Genomic DNA, 20,593 nt, shown 5'->3' with positions numbered 1-20,593 from the left:
AAGGGGGAAGGAGATAATCTTTCAGGAATTAAACCAAGCACCCAAGGACACCCACACCCATGATCCCATCAACACCTGAAAGGAGGGACGTCAGAGGAGTGAAGATAAGGAGCACATGGTGCCCCGGAGAACTCAACCGTTGCAGGAAGACAAAGAGGACACCGGGGAAAACGCCCACGCAGCCATCAAGGATCCCATCAAGAGGGATCGGGGCATTGAGGGGTGGGGAAGCCCGGGGCCATACAGGGGGGTATAAAAGGGGCACCCCCACCTACCTACCCCGTTCCCGTTTTTCGTTCTGTCAGCTATCATTCCAATAAACCAGAAATCCTTAATACCCATTAAGTGAGTCTGTGTCTTATTGCGAAGCGAGGCTGGCCCTGACATAAAAACGGGAACCCCAAAAAATTTTTTTCCACCTGGTACCTATCCAACTCGTTTGTGAGGGACCCAGCCAGGCATGGAGAACCAGGAACCGAGGAGGCGCAACCCTTCGGCGCCGGGCGACGAAGCCCCGCTCTCGCAGGGCGGGGTGCAGCTGAGGTCCGGGCGATGCAACGCCCCGGTAGGTATGGGACCCAGCTGGGGGGAAGCAGCGGGGGAGGGACCCACCCCGGCGCCCCGGAGCCCGCGAGGCACCGGGGGCGAGACGGGGGGACCCCCTCCAAACCTACAGGCAACCCCGACGGAGGCGCGAGACGAACCGCCACCCTGGGCGCTCGAAGGCGAGGGTGCGCCTGGCACCGCGGCGGGATCGAGGGACGACCCGTCCTCTACCACGGCCAACGGCGAGGGCGAGCGGAGCGGCGAAAACCCCGGCGGGACGCCAGGGATGGCGGAGAGGCTCGGCGCGTTGGAGGAAGGGATGCAGGCGGTGCGGCAGATGCTCCACCAGCTGACGGTGGCACAGGGACCCCGCGACGGAGGAGGCGCAGAGGCAACCCCGGTCGAAAGGCGGCAGGGCGAGTGGGACGGCGGCGCCGGCGGCACCCGACCCAAGGAGCCCAACCGACGACCTGAGGCGCACCGGGAGGCGAGGCGGGGTGGAGACCCAGCGGACGGCGGCGACCACGGCGGGACCCGACCCCAGGAGGCCATACAACGAGCGGAGGCGCGCCCGGACGTGAGACGGCGGGACAACCTCGGCGGCGGCGGCGTCCGGCCCCAGGAGCCCACCCCACGACGGGAGATACGCCAGGCTGAGAGGCGGAGGGACGACCAAGCGGGCGGCAACGGCGACGGCGGAGCCTGGATCCAGGAGCCCGACCGAGGGAGAACCCCCCGCCCTCCCCCCCGAGCGACGGGACGAGTACCTTGCGAGGAGACCCAGAGAGAGGCACCAATGCCGCAAGAGAACCGGAGACACCCCGACCCGCAGCAGCTCCGGCAAAACCCGAGGCACGACGCAGAGGGGGCCAGGAGCCAGACCAGGACACCCGCCAAAGACTTTGGCATAAAGTTCGATGGGGACCCCTCGAAACTTTCCTTCTTTTTAACTAACGCGAGGTACTACCTCGAAGAATGGGGTCCCTGCTTCAGAACTGAGCGGGGCAAAATCAATGCCCTGGCTATAAAACTAAAAGGGCGGGCCGCCGATTGGTACGTCCAATTGTGCCAATCCGGCGCCCGGGCGCTGCAGGACAGCACTGAATTCCTGCAGGCACTAGAAAGGCACTTCAGGGACCCCCTGGAGCAAGAAAAGGCAAAAAGGGCGCTAGAGACACTTAGGCAAAGCCCGCGCTCCGTGGCTGAGTATGCCATGGAGTTCCAAGCCCTAGCCGGAAAAGTAGACACGTGGTCTCAATCGACACTGATTGAGAAGTTCAAACATGGACTCAATTTAAACGTCCTCCGGTGGGCACTTGGCCGCGACAACCCCAGCTCCCTCACGGGGTGGATCCAGCTGGCAGCGGAAGCGGAGAACGCCCACGACACGTTCCTCCACGCAAGGAGGGAAACGCAACAGATGGCGACAGCGAGACCCCCACGCACCAGCGCAAGGCAGGTGAGGGCGAGACCCCAACCCTGGAGGGAGGAACGGGACAGACGCTTTGCAAAAGGGCAATGTTTCACGTGCGGCAGGGAAGACCACAAAGCAGCCGCATGCCCCAAAACGACGCCCAGAGAGAGCCCAAGGAGGGCACAAACAGCACCAACCCCAGCGCCGAGAAAGCGACCAGCAGCAAAGGGGGAGTACCGACGCAGACACGACCCCTACAGTTCGGAGGGGGAGGACAGCAACCCAGAAGAGGCGGCGGGAAACGACAACCACCTGGCCTAAGGGGCGCCGAAGGACAGGTGGAGAACACTGACAGGCGCTTCGACAAAGGGGTGAGTGAGGAATGCCCCACCCTCTACGTCCGTGTCACCCTCACCCATCGAAATAAAACCGAAAAGGTCTGGGCACTCATTGATTCAGGTTGCTCCAAAAGCCTCATGCACCCTGACCTGGCAGCCGCACTCGACCTCCGCTGCTATCCACTTCAGCACCATTTGGTGTTCTCGCAGCTAGATGGATCTGCAGCGGGAGGGGGCCCGGTCACCCAATACACCGGAAAAACCGCGCTACGGCTCGGCAGCCACGAGGAAAAATTGGCTTTCATCGTGGCACCGGTGGGGCAACCCCGACTCATACTGGGGATCCCATGGCTCGTGCAGCAAAACCCAGTCATCAATTGGAGAACCAGAGAGATTAAGTTTGCTGACGGGTGCTACCAAGCACCGTCAGGGGACAAGGTTCCCCGAGCAGCCATGGGGGGGGCGACGACGACTGCAGAACACACAGAGACAGCTCTGCCAGAGGGACTGCCAACCAAATACGGGGAGTTCGCCGATGTTTTCGGTGAGAAAGAGGCGGACAAACTCCCCCCCCACAGAAAGACGGACTGTACCATTGAACTGGTCCCGGGGGTACCCCTACCCAAACCAAAAATATATGCTATGACCCAGCGAGAGCTAGCTACGTTAAGGGACTTCATAGACAAAAATCTGGCGAGAGGTTTCATTGAGCCAGCGAACTCTCCAGTGGGAGCGCCAGTCCTCTTTCGCGAGAAAAAGGATGGGACATTGCGGCTCTGTACAGACTACCGCGGGTTAAACGCAGCAAGCATTTCAAATAAATACCCCTTACCCTTAATAAAGGACATTTTGTCCCACTTGGTGAAGGGTAAGGTATTCTCCAAACTGGACATAAGGGAAGCCTACTACCGCATACGGATAAGGGAGGGGGATGAGTGGAAGACTGCTTTCAACTGCCCATTGGGGGCGTTTCAATATAAAGTACTCCCTTTCGGATTGGCGGGGGCACCGGGGGTATTCATGCAGTTAATTAATGAGGTCCTGCGTGACCACCTTTTTAAGGGGGTTTTGGTTTATCTGGATGATGTATTGATCTACACAGAAACAGAACGTGAGCACGAACGCTTGGTAAAGGACGTGCTCAAGAAACTTCGCAAGGCAGAGCTGTTTATAAAGCTCTCCAAGTGCGAGTTTCACAAAAAACAAATTGACTACCTAGGGTATAGGATTTCTGCTAAAGGGATAGAAATGGACCCCAGCAAGGTCCAAGCCATCCTGGCGTGGGAACGCCCACGCACAAGGAGACAGCTGCAAAGCCTCCTGGGATTCACTAATTTCTACAGGGGGTTCACGCCCAGGCTGGCAGAGACTATACTGCCCCTAACTAACCTGCTAAAAACCAAGGGCTTGGGGGACACGCGCAAATCGAGGAACCCGGGGGCGCTACTGAATTGGACAGCTGACTGTCAAACGGCTTTCGAGAGACTGAAAACCCTCTTCACAGCTGAGCCAGTGCTACAGCACCCCGACCCCACCAAGCCTTTTGTGGTGCAAGCAGATGCCTCCGATTTCGCCATCGGAGCCATCCTGCTCCAAAAGGACTCCGACAACCACCTAAAGCCCTGCGCCTACCTTTCCCGCAAATTCTCCGAGACGGAGCGGAGATGGCACGTATGGGAAAAGGAGGCGTTTGCAGTAAAAACAGCCTTGGAAACGTGGCGACACCTGCTGGAGGGGGCCTCCTGCCCTTTCGAGGTGTGGACGGACCACAAGAACCTGGAGGCACTCAGCACGCCAAAACGGCTCAGCCCGAAGCAGGTGCGATGGGCTCAGTTTTTCAGCCGGTTTAATTTCACGCTGAAATTCATACCGGGCAAGAAAAACTTCTTGGCAGACGCCCTCTCCCGACGACCACAGGACGACACGCAAGCCTCCGACATCGTAGGAACAGTATGGACCGAGAAACAGCTCGGCTGCCCAGCTGTCACGCGAAGCCAGACAAGGAATCAGCGCACGCCAGCACGAACGGCGGGGAGCGATCGGAGGCGACGCTCAATTTCACCGAACTGGCAACAAAGACTCACACAAGCACTACAGCAAGATACATGGTTGCAGAATAACCAACAACATGTATCTTTCAAAGACAATCTCGCCTGGAAGGAGAAAGCTTTGTACGTGCCCGAATCACTGCGGGGAGAAATTTTACACAGAGCACACGATGACAAATCTGCAGGGCATTTTGGGTTTGTAAAAACCCTCCACCTAACAAGGAGGCAATTTTGGTGGCCAAATCTTAGAAAGGACGTAAAAGACTACGTAAGCAACTGCCCCATATGTGCTACCACCAAACGTAAAGGAGGGAAACCCCACGGGCTGTTACAGGCGGTAGCCAGCCCCTCCCGGCCATGGGAAGAAATTTCCATGGATTTCATTGTGGACCTCCCACCCAGCCAAAGAAAAACTGTGATATGGGTGGTAAAAGACTATTTTTCGAAACAGGCACACTTCATCCCGTGCGCGACTATCCCCTCCGCACAACAGCTGGCACGTTTATTCCTAACACACATATACAGGATTCACGGCGCCCCCTACAGGTTGGTGACCGACAGAGGCACACAATTCACGTCAAAGTTTTGGCGGGAATTTTTAAAACTAATCGGAACCAAGCAAGCACTGTCCACTGCGTGGCATCCAAACACGGACGGATCAACAGAGATCCTTAACTCAACACTTGAACAGTTCCTAAGGGCATTCATAAATTATCAACAGGACAACTGGGTAGACCTACTACCTTTTGCAGAGGTGGCCTATAATAACGCAGTACACCAGAGTACTGGCCACACCCCTTTTAAGGTGGTCTATGGAAGAGATTTTGTACCGATACCAGAATTGCCGCAACCTGAAACCCTGCCCTGCTCACCAGACGATTGGGCGGCACAGCTGGCAACAACCTGGCCAGTCATCCAGACGGCTTTAGCAGACGCACAAACAACGTACAAAAAATATGCGGACAACCACAGGGCGGAGGCACCGAACTACAAAGTGGGAGATAGGGTCTACCTCTCCACTAAGTTCATAAAGACCTCACAACCATCGAAGAAATTGGCACCGAAATTCATTGGACCTTTTAAAATCATACAGGTAATCAACCCAGTTACGTTCAAACTGGAACTGCCTTACAATTTGAGACGGGTCCACCCAGTGTTTCATTGTGCACTACTGAAACCAACGAGCACATCCAAATGGCATGCGGAAGAACCTCCACCCCCACCCATAATGATAGACAATCAACAACATTTTGAAGTGAAAGAAATACTGGACTCAAGAAAACAAAGAGGAACACTACAATACCTCGTGAGATGGAAACATTTCTCACATCCAGAGTGGGTCCAGGCACGACACGTCATGGCTAGACAACTAACAAGACAGTTCCATGAGGCATACCCAGAGAAACCAGCACCATAGAACATCTTTGGGGGGGCAGTATGTCATGACCTCGTTGCAAGGCACAAAGAGCCTCACAACGTGGATCATGATCATTAAGGAAAAGGGGGAAGGAGATAATCTTTCAGGAATTAAACCAAGCACCCAAGGACACCCACACCCATGATCCCATCAACACCTGAAAGGAGGGACGTCAGAGGAGTGAAGATAAGGAGCACATGGTGCCCCGGAGAACTCAACCGTTGCAGGAAGACAAAGAGGACACCGGGGAAAACGCCCACGCAGCCATCAAGGATCCCATCAAGAGGGATCGGGGCATTGAGGGGTGGGGAAGCCCGGGGCCATACAGGGGGGTATAAAAGGGGCACCCCCACCTACCTACCCCGTTCCCGTTTTTCGTTCTGTCAGCTATCATTCCAATAAACCAGAAATCCTTAATACCCATTAAGTGAGTCTGTGTCTTATTGCGAAGCGAGGCTGGCCCTGACAGGGACGCGTTCTGGCACAGCCTCCCTAAAATCAGGGCTGGGGCTTCTGCCCTTGGAGTTAGCAGCTTCCTGTTTGTGGGGCCCACTGCAGGCGCTCCCTCCGCCAGCCCCCAGGCACCAGTCCGTGGCCGCTGGCATCCCTTTCCCAGTCCGAGCAGTTTATTCATCATAGTTCACCCTGCCCTGTTTTTTGTTTTTTTTTGAGAGTGGACCTAAAATGAGCCCCACTGGAAAAGAATCTGATTCCTCATTGCACTTTCCAGCAGAGACTTTGTAAAAAGGACATCCTAGCCTTGTTCTCAGTGGACTTGATTTCAATTAAAGTTTCAGAAATTCATTTTAAAACACGAGAAAGCCTATTTCTGATAAGATCCTTTGCTGGTGTTTTGTGTAGTGCAGTAGCTTGGAACAATTCACCGTAACTGAAAGGGACAGCCAGGTATGGGGTTGTGAATCAACGGGTCAGTGTCTGCAAGTATTTCTTTCAACTGTTTATGACTTTCGTTGGTATTGGTGATTGACCCCATGCACGGCTGGCCTATGAGTTTGTCTCTTTCCAGAAGGAATCTTTTGAGAAATGCTGGTTGATCTAGGCAGATCCATTTGCCATCTACACTGTCCAGCTTGCTCTGCAAAAAGGAAAAAGATAAATATATCAGACCTTCCTTTCTTAGCTTTCAGAGACCATGGGGGCAGCAGGAGAAGAGGAGACATGGAGCCTTGACCCCAGTGGCCATTCTCCAGTTCTTAACTGCCATGGTCCATGAAGAAACACTGTTGTTTCTAAAGGAGGGGGAGGTCCCTCAATTTTTTTCTTCTCTACTCCCCATGGATGGAGGTGTCTAACAGAAAGTCTCATTCTCAGATCCTTCCAAAGAGATTTCTCAAATCTCTCACAGCTGGCTGGGGAATTCTGGGAGTTGAAGTCCACACATCTTAAAGTTCCCAAGGTTGAGAAACACTGATCTAGCCCATCAGTGAGAGCAACAAGGGGACCACAGCTGAAGTGAAGCGTAGTGGCACGTTATTAAAGAGACAGGAATGGACAGGGACTTGGTTGGAAAACTCTCCCTGTCCACACAACCTCTGGGTCATGATCCATCATCTCCACTTCTCTCAGTCACTTGGCACAGCTTGGTGAATATCAAAGGGGTGTGTGTGTCTGCTTAGGCAAAATCTTGCTATATTGGAATCAACAGAGCGAGGGGGGTCAACAAAGAATTCCTTGTGCGCCTGGTCACATTGCGTGACTCATTTGCCCATCCAAGATCACGGAAGTGTTGACTTCGTTGAAAGTGTATGTGTCTCTGTGTGTCTGTGTATCCCACAAATGCCTAATCATTGATCCAGGCTATGTCTCCAGCAATCTCAAGACGCCCACCTCTGAGCCATGGAGCATGCCTCAACGCGTGGTACAAGGAAGACAGATTGACTGGGAGATGTAACAGAAGGGATGGGCTCTGTTTCTCCTAAGTGCTGGGCAAGAAGGAAGTTTATTTGCTTGCCAGGGCCCTCTCCCATTCTAGATACCCTTGTTGACAAAAGAAAAGCCCTCTTGCCGTAATGGCATTTACCCTGCAACGAATACAGAAGGTGGTTTCAGGAACTAAAGGCATCAGTTCAGCAAAATGGAAGGGAACAGGCCCCGTTGGGCACATGGAGAGAGGGAAGGGGAGGGCAACACCCACTGCGAGTTCCATATGGCACAATAAAAGATGAAACACATTCATTTCTGTGGCCAAACCAGCAGCTTGGGATGCAGCAGCTCCTGGTACATACAACGTACGGGGCACAGCAACGAGGACCGAGTGCAATGCTGAACACTGATGCAAGTTAAGTCACAGTTTTCCTTCTGGCCAAATAAGTAAACACATTTCCAATCACCCTGTACAAGTTCCACAACTCTGGACAAGGATAGGCATGCCCACGAAAGTAGTTCAACATTGTTTTTCTTTTAAAGTGCAACAGGTTCCATGTGTCATCTCTGGATGGGTTCCAGCTCCAAGAGGGAACGGTAGTGGTTGGAGGACTCATCCGAAGTCATAGCAGTCTCTTTGATCTTGATCGCAAATTGTGTCCAATCAAGACAACACAGAAACGCTCTGCTTTCCGTTTGACTCCACCGTGAATTTCAACACAGCCACTTCACGAGGAAGCGGTGCGCGCCTGCTTCTCTTCCTCCCTGCTGGTTCACAGAAGCTTACAGAGACGGCTCGAGACACTTAGAGCCTGGTCTCTTGATTCTGGCACTCACTGCTCTGCTCCTCCTCTGGGATGTTGGAGAAGCCTTCCTCATTGGGACAACCCCCTTGTCGGGCTTCGTTGTTGGGTTCTGCTGGAAAGCGAGGCTGTGCCAGATGGTCCCAGTACAAGCTCAGCGTTGACTGGTCCTGATTTTTCATCTCCTTCAGATTGTACATTTCTCGCGCGCTCAGCAGTGGCATCTGCACTTCAAAAGTCTTCTCAAATTTGGTGTAATCTACGTGGAAGGCACCCTTTTCCAGGGTCATGCAAGGCTCAAAACGATGACCCCAGAGGATTTCATCCTCTACGTATGATGTCCTGGCTTGACATGTCATCCCTAAAAGAGGAGAATGCGAAAAGGCAACACACAGCAGGGCTGTATGGAATGAATTCAACACCTGTTACTAACATTAATATGCTTCCCTTCATGATCAGGATTTCCCAGGGCCCAATGTGATTTACCTCCTGCTCTTCTTAGTACAATGAGTTTATGCTTGTGTCTAATGATTTACTTTCTGCTCTGAAATTTTAACGAATCCAGTGAAATGATACAGCCTCCCACCTCCTGATGCATTCCCAAACACAACTCAAAGTGTTGCTGCTTAAATTTACGGTCTTATGTGGCATATTTTATTGATATATTTATGTATTTGTTTATTTATCGTATTACTTTACCGCCCATCTCATATTACAACAACTCTGGGCAGTTTACAAACAGTTAAAGATTCCCTCCTCTCATCCTGGCTAAAAACTGTCAGGCTGGGGAAACCTCCCCCCACCCCCAAAATGTGCTTTCTTTGATCTAGGCTGAGCATGTTACATAAACCCAGCCAGTTGTGGGTTATTGAACACACTCTAGGAAAGAAATCTTGGCTTAGTACAATATATAAACTGCATAAGGCAGGGGGTGGGGTGGGGACTGTATTACACAAATGGATCCTATTATCTGTTGGGTAAAATGAGGAGTCAGGAAATGGCACCAGAGGTGGACCTGAAATCAAAATCTGGATTCCCTGAGGTCACCTGTATTATGAAGGTAGCTCTGAAAGTTTAGAACTGTGATAGGTATGTTAGGCTGCCCAATAAGTCTCCCACCTGAGACCACAGTCGACTAAGTCTTTCCTACAGCAGGCTGCTCTATGGCACACTCACCTGTGGCTTCCACAATACCTTCAAGGATTATGATGATTTCAAACTGTTCTCTCTTCAGCGCCTCTGCAGACATCTCCCAGAAAGGGCTGAGCTCATTGATGATGTGACAAATTATCTGCGGCTCCACCAGGAAGAGGCGGTCCTCCCCTGTGCCGTAGCCCAGATTCAGTTCTGATTGGTCCAGTGGGATGAACTCCCCTTCCTTGGTTTGCCTGGATTTAATGAGTTTGGCTCTTATTTTTGCATCCACCATGTGACTGTCCCGAAGGTCTCCAATGCGAAACATGAGACAAAGCTTCTCATCCCGGTTGGAGATCACACACCTCTTGCTGAAGATTAAGGTCTGGGCACGCTTCTTGGGCCTGGAGATCTTGACAAACATGCAGCCCACCATGAGTGCATCTATCATAGAGCCAATGATGGACTGGGCCATTAGCAAGAGGACTCCCTCCGAACAGTTGGCTGTCACAATGCGAGAGCCGTAGCCAATTGTCCGTTGACTTTCCACAGAGAACAGCAAGGCCGAGACGAAGTTCTCAACGTTCTCAATGCAAGCCTTCCACTCAGGGTCACCGATGTGGTTGATATCATCTCGCATCCAGGCATCAAGGTAATACGTGATGCCAAAGAGCACCCAAGTGGTAATGTAACACATGCTGAAGATGAAGAGGAACCAGCGATACGAGATCCACAATGGTGGTAAAAATGTCTGATAAGAACCTCTTCTTTTCCTGAATGTTGCCTAAGCTGACCTTGCACTTCCCCACCTTGGTCACATAGCGCTGCCTTTGGTGCTTACTACTCCCACCAAACTGCCGGTTGTCGTCTATGAGTTTGCAGTGCTTGCCCTGCCCCTTGTCCGAGGTGGGCATGGAGAGGGCGCTGCGGGTTAGGATTCTGTTCCGTGAAGAGCTGATGATGTTGGGCACACCGAAAGCATGCTGGGGATGGAGCTGAGCATTGGACTCCCTCAAGAGAGAAGGTTGCAGTGGGTCAGTCTGGGAGGAGCAGCAATTTTTAGGTGACTTGTCTGCATTACTGAAGGAACCAGGCTGGTGTCTGGGAGGCCCAACTGCACTATAGTTGGCCTGTTCCGCCATGCTGAGTCTTTTCAGGAGGACCGACCTGTCGTTGGAAGCATGTGAACTGCAAGGTACAGAAAGATAGTTGCGTGCCAGAGCACTTCTCTTCGTGGTCATGTTTTTTGTTTGCTGGTGGCTCCTGTCTAAAGATGTCGTCATTTCAGGCTAAAAAAAAAGTAATTCATTAGTTCCCTTAAAAGCCCCCCGGTCACTTGATTTCCTCCTCCAGACTTATGAATCCTCTGAAAGTGCTGTCGCGGAAGCTTTTAACTGAAGCCCAGATGCTCATTTTTTAAGGTTAAGGAAAACGGTCCATTCCCTCTTGCTGACCAGGTATTGGTCAAGTCCCTTGGCAGTCCTTTAATGCAGTGCTTCTCAACCTTAGCAAGTTTAAGATGTGTGGACTTCAACTCCCAGAATTCTCCTGCCAGCATGGGAGTTGAAGTCTAGACGTATTAAAGTTGCTGAGGTTGGGAAACATGCTTTAATGTACGAATCAGAAAATGCCAGCTGGTCACCCATGCAATTTGATCTTACTCCAAGTTGCCTTATTACTTTTTAAATCAGAATATAGTAATTTAACTGGCTGTTACCACACACATTCTCTAAGGTTATCATCTTGCTAATCTATCCACTGAGAATATCTTTCAGAACCATACCAGATGTTTTCTTCATTGTAAGCTTGACTTTGAGAATCTTACTTATCTCTGATGCAGAAAGAGGGCGTATTGTTAGGGTAACAATCCTGAGATACCAACCTTCAACGGCTGTCATTCACAAAAAGCGAAAAAGCGAAATGGAAGCAAATCTGGAGTCACTTGGGACACTCTTCAGTTAAGGGGAACAGTTTACAGAGGCACCTAGCAAAACTATCCACGTGCTCCTACCTTCTGGGAAAAGGTCCCGTATCTGCTTGTTTCGGTCGGAGGCCGTGGGAGATAGGCCAGCATGTGCTTTGCGGTGGGGGTCTTTGCTGGGGGTATGGAATTTCTGCGGATCCTGGATTCATCATACTTTGGCCACCGGTCTCCAATGTTGTTGTGGATGTAGAGATTTTTGTCAAGTTGCAATTCCATGTTGCTGCTAGTAATAGGTAGCACCATGATTGCTTCAGACCAAAGGGTGGACTATTCCCAGACTGCATGTCTCTTCCAGGGAGGGATCCTTCCAGAGAAGATCAGAAAAGAACAGACAGTGGTTTTAGTAGCAAGTAAGAGAAAAACGTCATTTGAATATGGGAGATTCACATTCATTCTCTTTTTCAGGCACCAACAAGTTGTCCTAGCAGCTTTTGGACCGAATGATTTTCTGTGAGTTCTTTCAGGTAACAGATTTAAAACTATTCAGAAAAATCAGGAGCCAATTTTACCTATTACATAAGTTGATTATAGAGAAAGTGACAGGGATATAATGCAAACCAGAGATAAGTGGACTATAAACCAAAGTAAATAGAGCATTAAAATGGGGAAGAATAAGTTTGGATTTTTCGTTTTATTTCCAACACCCCAGGTGATAGATACTAAACTTTCACCACAGAAGTCAGCGTTCACATGTGCAAAAGGTATATAGAGTTTTGAGGCCTTCCTAGTAATTAAGAAATCTGTCAGTTCATTTGTCCAGTTTGGACAACGATTGTGGAGTGATGAATTTGCAGTGCCTCCCTCAGCCACTATGAATAACAATTAGGTCGTCCATCAACATCTGGAAGGATACTGGTTCCCCAGGCTTGGTCTGTTGAAACGCCAAGAGCACCAATACTGATGAACAAATAATTGCCAATACTACTGTAGAAGACAGAGAAGGAAGCTTGAGTTGGATGAAATGGACCTGGAGATCAACATTCAAACACACCCTTGTAAGCCAAGAGCACCTACAGGTCGGATACCCCAGTTATATCCAAGAAACACAGTCTAAAATGAGAGTGTTACATACTCCTTTTCTGAGGCAGGTTAGGGTACCAGTCCAGATAACAGCCAGTTCACCTACCGAACGAGGCGCTGGCCCTGGAGAAGGCATAGGGCTATCGCAGTAGGGTGCTCATTCCTGTGCCTACCCCGCTGGGGGAGCAGGGACTACCTAGGGCAAAAGAGGCTGGATCCTAAGCAGTGAAAAATCTGGGAAGGTGAGATTTCCCTTTAACATGGTTTGCTACAGTTTGCCTTTCTGTGTTTTTGCCAGCGGGCAGCTGTGGATGTCTGCATTCAAAGTCGCGTTGGACTGGCCCCATGGTAAAACGATGGGGTTAAAATCTGGTTGCCTGGCCATATTGGGTGGGGGTACGGGAGATGACAGCGAAGAGCAGATGGCTAAACCAATTACATGGCCGAAGAGCAAAGCCCAGATGGCGAAAGCGAGAGATCCTCAGCCCTCTTCCTCTGGATTTAAAGGCCTCTGGGCAAGCGCCAGTTGAACAGAGAAGGGGCAAGAAGGGACAGATTTCATCCAGTATTCAGGCAGACACGCAAATGCCTTCATGTCTTTTTGCACCGTTCTTTCAATATCCTGCCATGATTTGGATTTGTTTGGGGTGAGGGCATTCTTGGCTGAATGGTTCAGAACCCTGGGTAAGGAAGTCCAAGGGGGAAAAAAACACACCCCACCCAAAACAAAACAACTAGAGAAGAGAAATAACAGACTGCAGTCTGACAAACTCAACATGCAGGACCAGCAGGAACCAGGCTGACTCGTGTGTGCTTTCGCTCTGTACCGGGAAGCCATATCATACCGATGGGCCTAGAGTGTGGAAGGCACTGAGATGACACCCCTGGGACACCCAGCGTAGCCTTCCCAAGTCGGGTAGCCTCCAGTGCGGTGTTTCTCAACCTCAGCAACTCTCAGATGTGTGGACTTCAGCTCCCAGAATTCCCCAGCCAGTGTGTTAGGACAGAATTCCCAGCCAACAGAATCCTGGGAATAACAGTGCCGACAGAGTAGGAGGGCTTCAGAGGCGGCCCAGTTGGCACAAACCATCCCAGGCTGAGCTCCGTATTTTGCGCTAGCTGAAGGTCCTGGACATTCTTCAAGGGCATCACAGAGCAAGGTGGAGGACAATGGCAGAAATGGGCTTTTGGGGCTGAGGGGAAGGCAACAGAAGCAGAATCCAAGCCTCGCTTCCAAATGTGTCCAAAACCAAAGAGTAAAAGTCTTTTGCATGAGACAGGATTCCTTAAATCAACCAAAGTATCAGTGAGACCACGGAAATATTAGATGAGGTCAACAATATAATGGGAGAGAGGTGGAGAACCTCACCCTCCTTCCTAAATGACTCTCTTGGCATGAAGCAACTTAATGGTCCACCACCACAAATACAATGAATGCCAAGGCAGCCCTAGACTGCCTAGAGAAGTCCACCTTTGGAAAAGGGACCCAAAGAGATATCTTTAGCCAGAACTGTTCTAAATTAAAAGGAATCGGGGAGCAAGATCAATATACATTAGCTTACAGTTTGATGAACTGCCACTTCAGTCCATCTTCTCTATTCTAGACATGGCTGGTGTTCCGTGGTGCACCTACCTCATCTTTCCAGCAGGATGTGATTTGTGGGCCAGGCCAGGGAGCCCCAAAGTTATGGTGAGGCCTTCTGTTCTGCAGAACCTGTTCTGCCGGTCCTTCTTGGAGACTCCCAAGCCCTTGGGTTAGGCTCAGGAGCAGACTTTCAACTTAAGATGCATTCCTCTGGCTGAAAGTTTTCCATCCATTCTGGAAGGGGCAAACCATCTCTTTCTCCCAGTCTGTGCCTTCAAAATTCTCAGAAGAGAGGAAGAGAGCAGAAAACAGCCTTTCAGTTCAGTCTTGGAAGAAGAAGGTCATTGTTAATCTGTTCCAATGACATACAGAATTATCTCAAGATGATTTGATCAGAGAGACGGCGCGAGGAGGCGGAATGCTGCGTGGGAGACCAGAGTGCCCACAGGGTTAATCTGCCAGCGCTTCTGTCCTGGGGAGAGAGGCCCGTGACGAGGAGGACCTAAATGCTACTTCCCACTTTTGCCAGCATTTGCCCAAGCTTCGCAAGAGACGTTGATGTATGTGGGACACAGAAAATGCTAAGAATCAGTGAGAATTACTGCACATAGGAAAGGAAACATAGGGAGTAAGAACACAAAAAAGGCTCAGGGGGGGAAACGTAATGGATTTCACCCTGAGTTTCATCTTCCCCACCTGGAAAACTGCCGAAAAACTCCTATCCTGTGGAGAGATTAAAAGTCTACACTTACACTGACCTATAAAGGCATTTAAGAAAATGCACACCCAGGCAAGGCTAGGGAGGAGAAAAACCAGTTAACCAAATGCTTTAGCCTAATCCTCATGAGGAGTTCCAGGTAGTGCATTTGAATGACAAAACCACGTGGTAAAAACTCTGGTGAGAGACATAGCAACTCTTCCAAGGAGGCCGAGGATCTCCGCGGTGCTCCCTGTGACTTCATTTCTCATTAGGAACCGCTTCACAACCTCTCTCCCTGTTGCAGGCTTTATGCAAGATGGGCGGGAAAGCATCCTGGCCAGATCCCAAGCCAGCATTCAGGTTTGACCACGGTTGCAATTTGCAAAGGCACCCGTGTCCCTTGCTGGCAAATCTTTCCTGCTAAATCTTTAAACAAGCCAACGAAACTTATCTCTGAATCTGGTGAACAGAAACACAATCCTCTGGCTGCCCCCAATTTCACCAGCTTTGGAACCTCAACCCTGTAGGGATACTTCTTGGTTCTACAGGGAGACTTCACAGGAAGGAACCTGTTATCAGAAGGGTTAAGAGGATCCATCAGAAATAAAGTGAAGCCTCAATTCTACTGAAATTAATATGGGAAGAGGAGAAGATTCTAGGGATTCTCTGACTTGCCCAGATACAAAACAGAGCGGTATTTTTCTAAGAAGCTGCCATGCCAGGCGAGACCGGCCTTTCGTCAGCCTGGCACGGCCCATTTTCCCAATAAGCTCTTTTGGTCTTTCCACCTGGCCCTTTCAACAGAAGCTGGATCCTGAGACTGTGATGGTTTGCGTGCCCTATTGCTGCACCTCTGGCCAGCCCTACCAGGAGGGCTTAAACAATGCATTTGAGCAATTGATGGAACAGGGCAGGGATTCAGCAAAGTGGGTGGAACAGGATCAGTGCTTTCTGCCATGCGCATATTCAGTGTCTAAGGACCAGTGTTGCCCAAGAGCATTCTTGCAAATAAAGGTGGTGTTAAAGGTTTTAAGACTAAATTATGTCCAGTCTGGTAAGGTGGCAAGCCAGAGGGGTGCAAGCAAGACCTTGATGATGTGGCCCAGTCCATTTCTGCCTCAGAGGCAACAAAACGTATTGATAGAAGATGAGGAGGCACCTCAGCATGTTTGTATGAGGCAAATGGAGGGCCCCGTCCCTCTTCTGACGTCTCATGGAAGGAACCTGCAGAAGAGAAAATATGGGGTGCTGAACTCTAGGAGGCATCTTGCAAAACCTGTGGAAATTCTTGGACAGCCCCTCATGACTGAAGCCACAGCCTGAACCTTGAGCTTCCTCTTTAAAACAGGAATCAACCCAACGATGCAGCTTTACATTCCCTCCATCAGGGCCCTGAAGGGCTTTCCCACCTTAAATTGGGATTTCCTGGTCCAGGAGAGACACCGTTCCTCTTCATTCCATGCCAGAGGTGTGAGTTTCTGGCTGCTACAAAACCACATTCAAGCTCCTGCAAATAAACACGTCCCGAGTTTCAAATTGCACAAAACAAAAAAGCTGCTCAGTGGGACTGCGTGGCTATACTGGTATTAAAAGGGCATCAGAAATCACACATAATGCTTGAACAATTAATTTTTTAAAAGGGTTTCAAAAAATCTCTCTGCATCTGGTTAAGGGGGGAAAAATGAAAGGTAAAGACTTTTTTAAAGTCAAGGTCAACCACCATGCAGCCAGGACAGGCTTCTAAATCCAGGTGCCAGAGAGGAGAAAGCCACCAAGCTATATTCAAACCTTCCTAGAGGAAGCCTAGAAATAGCAGTGGTTAACCTGCTGGTTATAAATAGCTGCTTAGGCCAGGATGTAAACGGCTCAAGGTTTATTAATACCCATAGGAAATCTGAATTGCTTTGGTGGTCCTCTCAGAGCGCAAGTGGGAAGTGACATTTGCTGCAATCTTGTCATTTGAGACCCCGCAAAGGGGTCTTCCTCCAGTCTGCAGCATGCCTTATTCCTGGGAAGGGGCCCTTGTGGGTCCTATACAGACTGAGCATCCCAGCTCCAGGTTGGATAATTAAGCAAAGTTGGCTGCATCAAGAGTCCATTGCTAATACTTCAAGGCCTGATGGTAGTATGTTCCAGACAGGCTACCTCTAGGTGCGATGTGAAGCACTACTTTTGATCCATGAAATCTCAGACAGCCTAGAATGGGTTGTTTGGATGCAGTATTGGCTATTCTTAGAGTAGACCCAGTGAAATCAATGGGATGCAAGGGTTTATTCAATTCCAATTGATTTAAATGGGTCTACTCTGGGTGTAGTTCAGGATATCCACTCCATTTATCCCTCAAGAGCACGCTGTCTTTTGTTCTTTTATTTATTATTTTCTATCCCGACTTTATTATTTTTGTAAGTAACTCAAGGTGGCGAACATACCTAACACTCCTTCCTCCTCTTTTCCCCACAACAACCACCCTGTGAGGTGAGTTGGGCTGAGAGAGGGACTGGCCCAAGGTCACCCAGCTGGCTTTCATGCCTAAGGCGGGACTAGAACTCAGGTCTCCTGGTTTCTAGCCCGGAGCCTCAAGATTTCATCATTTGCTTTTTCTGCCACTCCTGAGTTTTCGATTTGAGGCTTGGGACAGCTGGTTCAGTTGACCAGGACTTTATCTTCTGCATTTTTGCAACACCTTCTGAAAGTAGCCAGCCTCTCCCACTGGTTCCATGAGTTTTTATAACACTGAGGTTCCTCCAGTTGGGCTTCAGCCTCTTCAGCTCCTGTGAGGTGTGTTGGTGTGACACCAACACACCAACCATGTATTGGTGTCACCTGCCCAGGTCAACATTGCATTTCACAGACTGGGATTTAACAGAAGACTCAGAACTGTTGAAGTAACATTAATTGTACTGTTGCTTTTATTGTGCCTTTCAAGCTACTAACATGCAAAGGGACCTGTAACAGGAATTTGGTTTTGTTTTTTAAATGATTTTAAAACATTTAAAGAATAAAATAAATGACTACACAAAAGAAAGAAGAAGGAAATGAGAAAAGATGTCATGGATGGGAAATAAAGTATTGGAATGTGTTGACTATGCTGTACATCCTCTGTTGTTTTTAGTGGCCCTTGGATCTGAAGTTTTTCTCCCTATTTGTGTGAGCTATCAGAAAAGTATGGCTCTGGCCTGATATATTCTAAGATGTTCCTGGGAAAGAATGTGGGATTTAGTCTTGGCAACTTCAAAGATTAACAGTGAGATGTAAACTGGTTTGGGTAAGAGGAAGCAAGATAATGAAGGAATGTTTGTTCTTCTACTGAATAGCTCCTAATTTCTGCAAGTATAATTACCTGCATTGAATATGCAAAAACTTAGGCAGGCACGCCCAGAGAGAGAAACAGGGAATAACTTCTTGCTCACAAGCTCAAACAAGTACTCACTTTGCCTTATACATTGGACTGGAGAGCCCTTTTCCTCAACAGAAGCAGCCAGAAATTCCACACCAACTAACTATTCCTTCCAGCTACGCATTCAAGACAACTTTTTTGCATCACCCATCATCAATCACGTTACAATTTCTGATAACTAGAAAAAGAGCATCTCTGCTTCAGCAGGCAACTTCATGGGAAAATACTGCTTTTTGCTGCCAGAAAAGCACGGAGCTTCTCACTGAGTCATCTTTCAGAAGAAATCAGCAGTGGATGGTCTGGGTTTTATTTTGTCCCTAAAGGAAGAGAAGATACGGTTGCTGGTTTTTCAAGAGAAGTTTGTAGGAACTTTTTAAAAAAATTGAAAGGGGAGGTTTTCTTTTCTAATTACTTACATGTTGTTGCTGTTACCATTGAACATGCAGAGCAGGTTCCAGTATTCCTTCCAACCTAAAGATCAAGCTTCTGGAAGATGAAAATCATTAGCAGCATCTTCTGCTATCAGTAGAGAGATGAGTAGGAAAGAGACAGTAGTCCTGCAATAACGATGGAAAATCCTGTGAAGGTAAACACTGTTTGTAAATCTGCTTATAGAGGAAGACACAGGGAAGCCGTCTGAAAGAAGTCCATTGCCTTTTTGCTGAAAGACCAGCATATATTTCTTTATAAACAAGCTTCTGAACTGAACTGAACATTATCAACGTTTAGGAACCAAGGATAGAGCTTATAACCAAGGAAAGTCATTGTTTATTATACCATCCAGGAAATAAATTCCAGGATTTTAGTCCTGCTGTGGCATTTTTGGATGGCTTTGTGAAGCTTGCTGTGTCTGACATAGCTTGTGCTAGAAGGTGGATTGCGTGGTTTTGTGAGTTCAATAAACATCAACATGAAGTTTTTTAAACCAGGAAGTCAGGTTTTTTTAAGAAACAAATAAGGCCAACCAGGTATGAAAAAGACTCATGGCCACACCCAAGAATTAATGGTATCAGATTCAGTTCCTCCACCTATACTGTTCTTAAGAAAGAATTGGCACCAAATCAGATCTATTCTGTTCTTACAGCCAATTATAGCAAGTTTCTGACAGCATAAAATGCTGCAGGATTATTTCTATCCAAGCTTTGGACAAAAAGCTCAAAGGTCGGCTTGAGGAGAGGTCATGCAACAGTCTAGATATGAATTGGCACCAGAGCACCACCATTCAGTTGAGTGGATTAATTTTCTCCCTCTTCGGTTGGGTCTTGTCATGTGTTACAACTTATGTGCCTCTGTGGAAGAGTCTTAACTTGGAATTAAATGACCTCGAAATCTGGAATATGGGACTTTGGCAGACCTGTGTCAGTCAAGACGGAAGCACAATGCAGTGTGAAAACTATGCTTCTCTTCTGGCCCTGCCATTAGAAGTCAAAGTTTCCAGGGTTCTAATGGTTACTTCCAATGGACTGGGTTTTCTTGCATTCTCTTTGGCCATTTTGGGATCAAACTGCCTGAAGACAAGAGACACAAGGCAGAAAATACACTTTGGGATTGCTGGCGGAATTCTCTTCTGTATTTCCGGAATAGCAACTCTTGTCCCCATCTCCTGGATTGCCTACAAGACAGTGCAAGATTTTTGGGATCAAACCACACCAGATGTTGTCCCAAGATGGGAATTTGGTGAAGCACTCTTCCTGGGCTGGTTTGCTGGTTTTTTCCTGATGCTAGGTGGCTGTCTTGTAATCAGTGCTGCCTGTTTCCTAAAGACCAAGAAGTCATCCAAGAGGTCAGTGAGCCACCGTAACGCGGAGATAGCCGCTCTATCCAATCGGCATCGACATTCACCACGTAAAAATGAAGTCCTTGTTGTCTGACACGTGTCCCAGTGCATCTGGATCTCACCTGGAATGGGATGATGTATCTGACATGTGGAACATTAGGGTTCTGGTTTAGATTTCTGCAAAGGGCGGTCTGGGAAATCACATTTAACAAGGGGGACAACCTAGCATTGTTAGGTCGTATAGCTTTTCAAAGATAACAGTTGTTCTCTGTAATTAACACTAAATGGAAGTTAGAAATATATTGAATATGTACTGTTTGAGGGTACTTGAGCCCGCATCTACTCTTGTGTAGACGAACTCTCTCTCTCCTTCCCGCCTCCCCCCACCCCCACATATAATCATTTGGCGAAGGTGGTGTCCTAACAACATCCCCATTTACTGATGGAAAGAACGCTAGTCAAAAGGGATAGAATGTCTGTAGGTGTAGATCCAGCACCGACAGCAAGATAAAGGTTCATTCAAGCATGTTAGGCTTTAAAAAGCAA

At 48.9% G+C, this 20,593-nt stretch overlaps 2 protein-coding genes across 2 annotated transcripts; one reads left to right on the top strand and one right to left on the bottom strand.

Annotated features, from left to right (window-relative positions):
• Window positions 1-8,397: 8,397 nt before the first annotated feature.
• Window positions 8,398-12,012, bottom strand: LOC134502742 (G protein-activated inward rectifier potassium channel 4-like). Its single transcript, XM_063311216.1, is given in 4 exon segments — window positions 8,398-8,811; window positions 9,627-10,309; window positions 10,311-10,873; window positions 11,596-12,012. Coding segments are annotated over 4 exon segments (1,821 nt in total). The 5' UTR covers window positions 11,812-12,012; the 3' UTR covers window positions 8,398-8,452.
• Window positions 12,013-19,074: 7,062 nt separating this feature from the next.
• CLDN25 (claudin 25) lies at window positions 19,075-20,268 on the top strand. Its single transcript, XM_063310990.1, has one exon. It carries the CDS (start codon window positions 19,467-19,469, stop codon window positions 20,139-20,141), a length of 675 nt encoding a protein of 224 aa, XP_063167060.1. The 5' UTR covers window positions 19,075-19,466; the 3' UTR covers window positions 20,142-20,268.
• The last annotated feature ends 325 nt before the right edge of the window (window positions 20,269-20,593 follow it).

The sequence above is a fragment of the Candoia aspera genome, chromosome 9 (assembly GCF_035149785.1).
Source record: "Candoia aspera isolate rCanAsp1 chromosome 9, rCanAsp1.hap2, whole genome shotgun sequence".
Lineage (NCBI taxonomy): Eukaryota > Metazoa > Chordata > Lepidosauria > Squamata > Boidae > Candoia > Candoia aspera.
Note: the sequence above shows the minus strand (reverse complement) of the source record. Positions and strands in the feature narration are given on the sequence as shown.

What these genes read in the sequence shown, in the direction of transcription:
- CLDN25 (XM_063310990.1), top strand. Translation starts at nt 19,467, where the DNA reads ATGAATTGGCACCAGAGCACCACCATTCAGTTGAGTGGATTAATTTTC.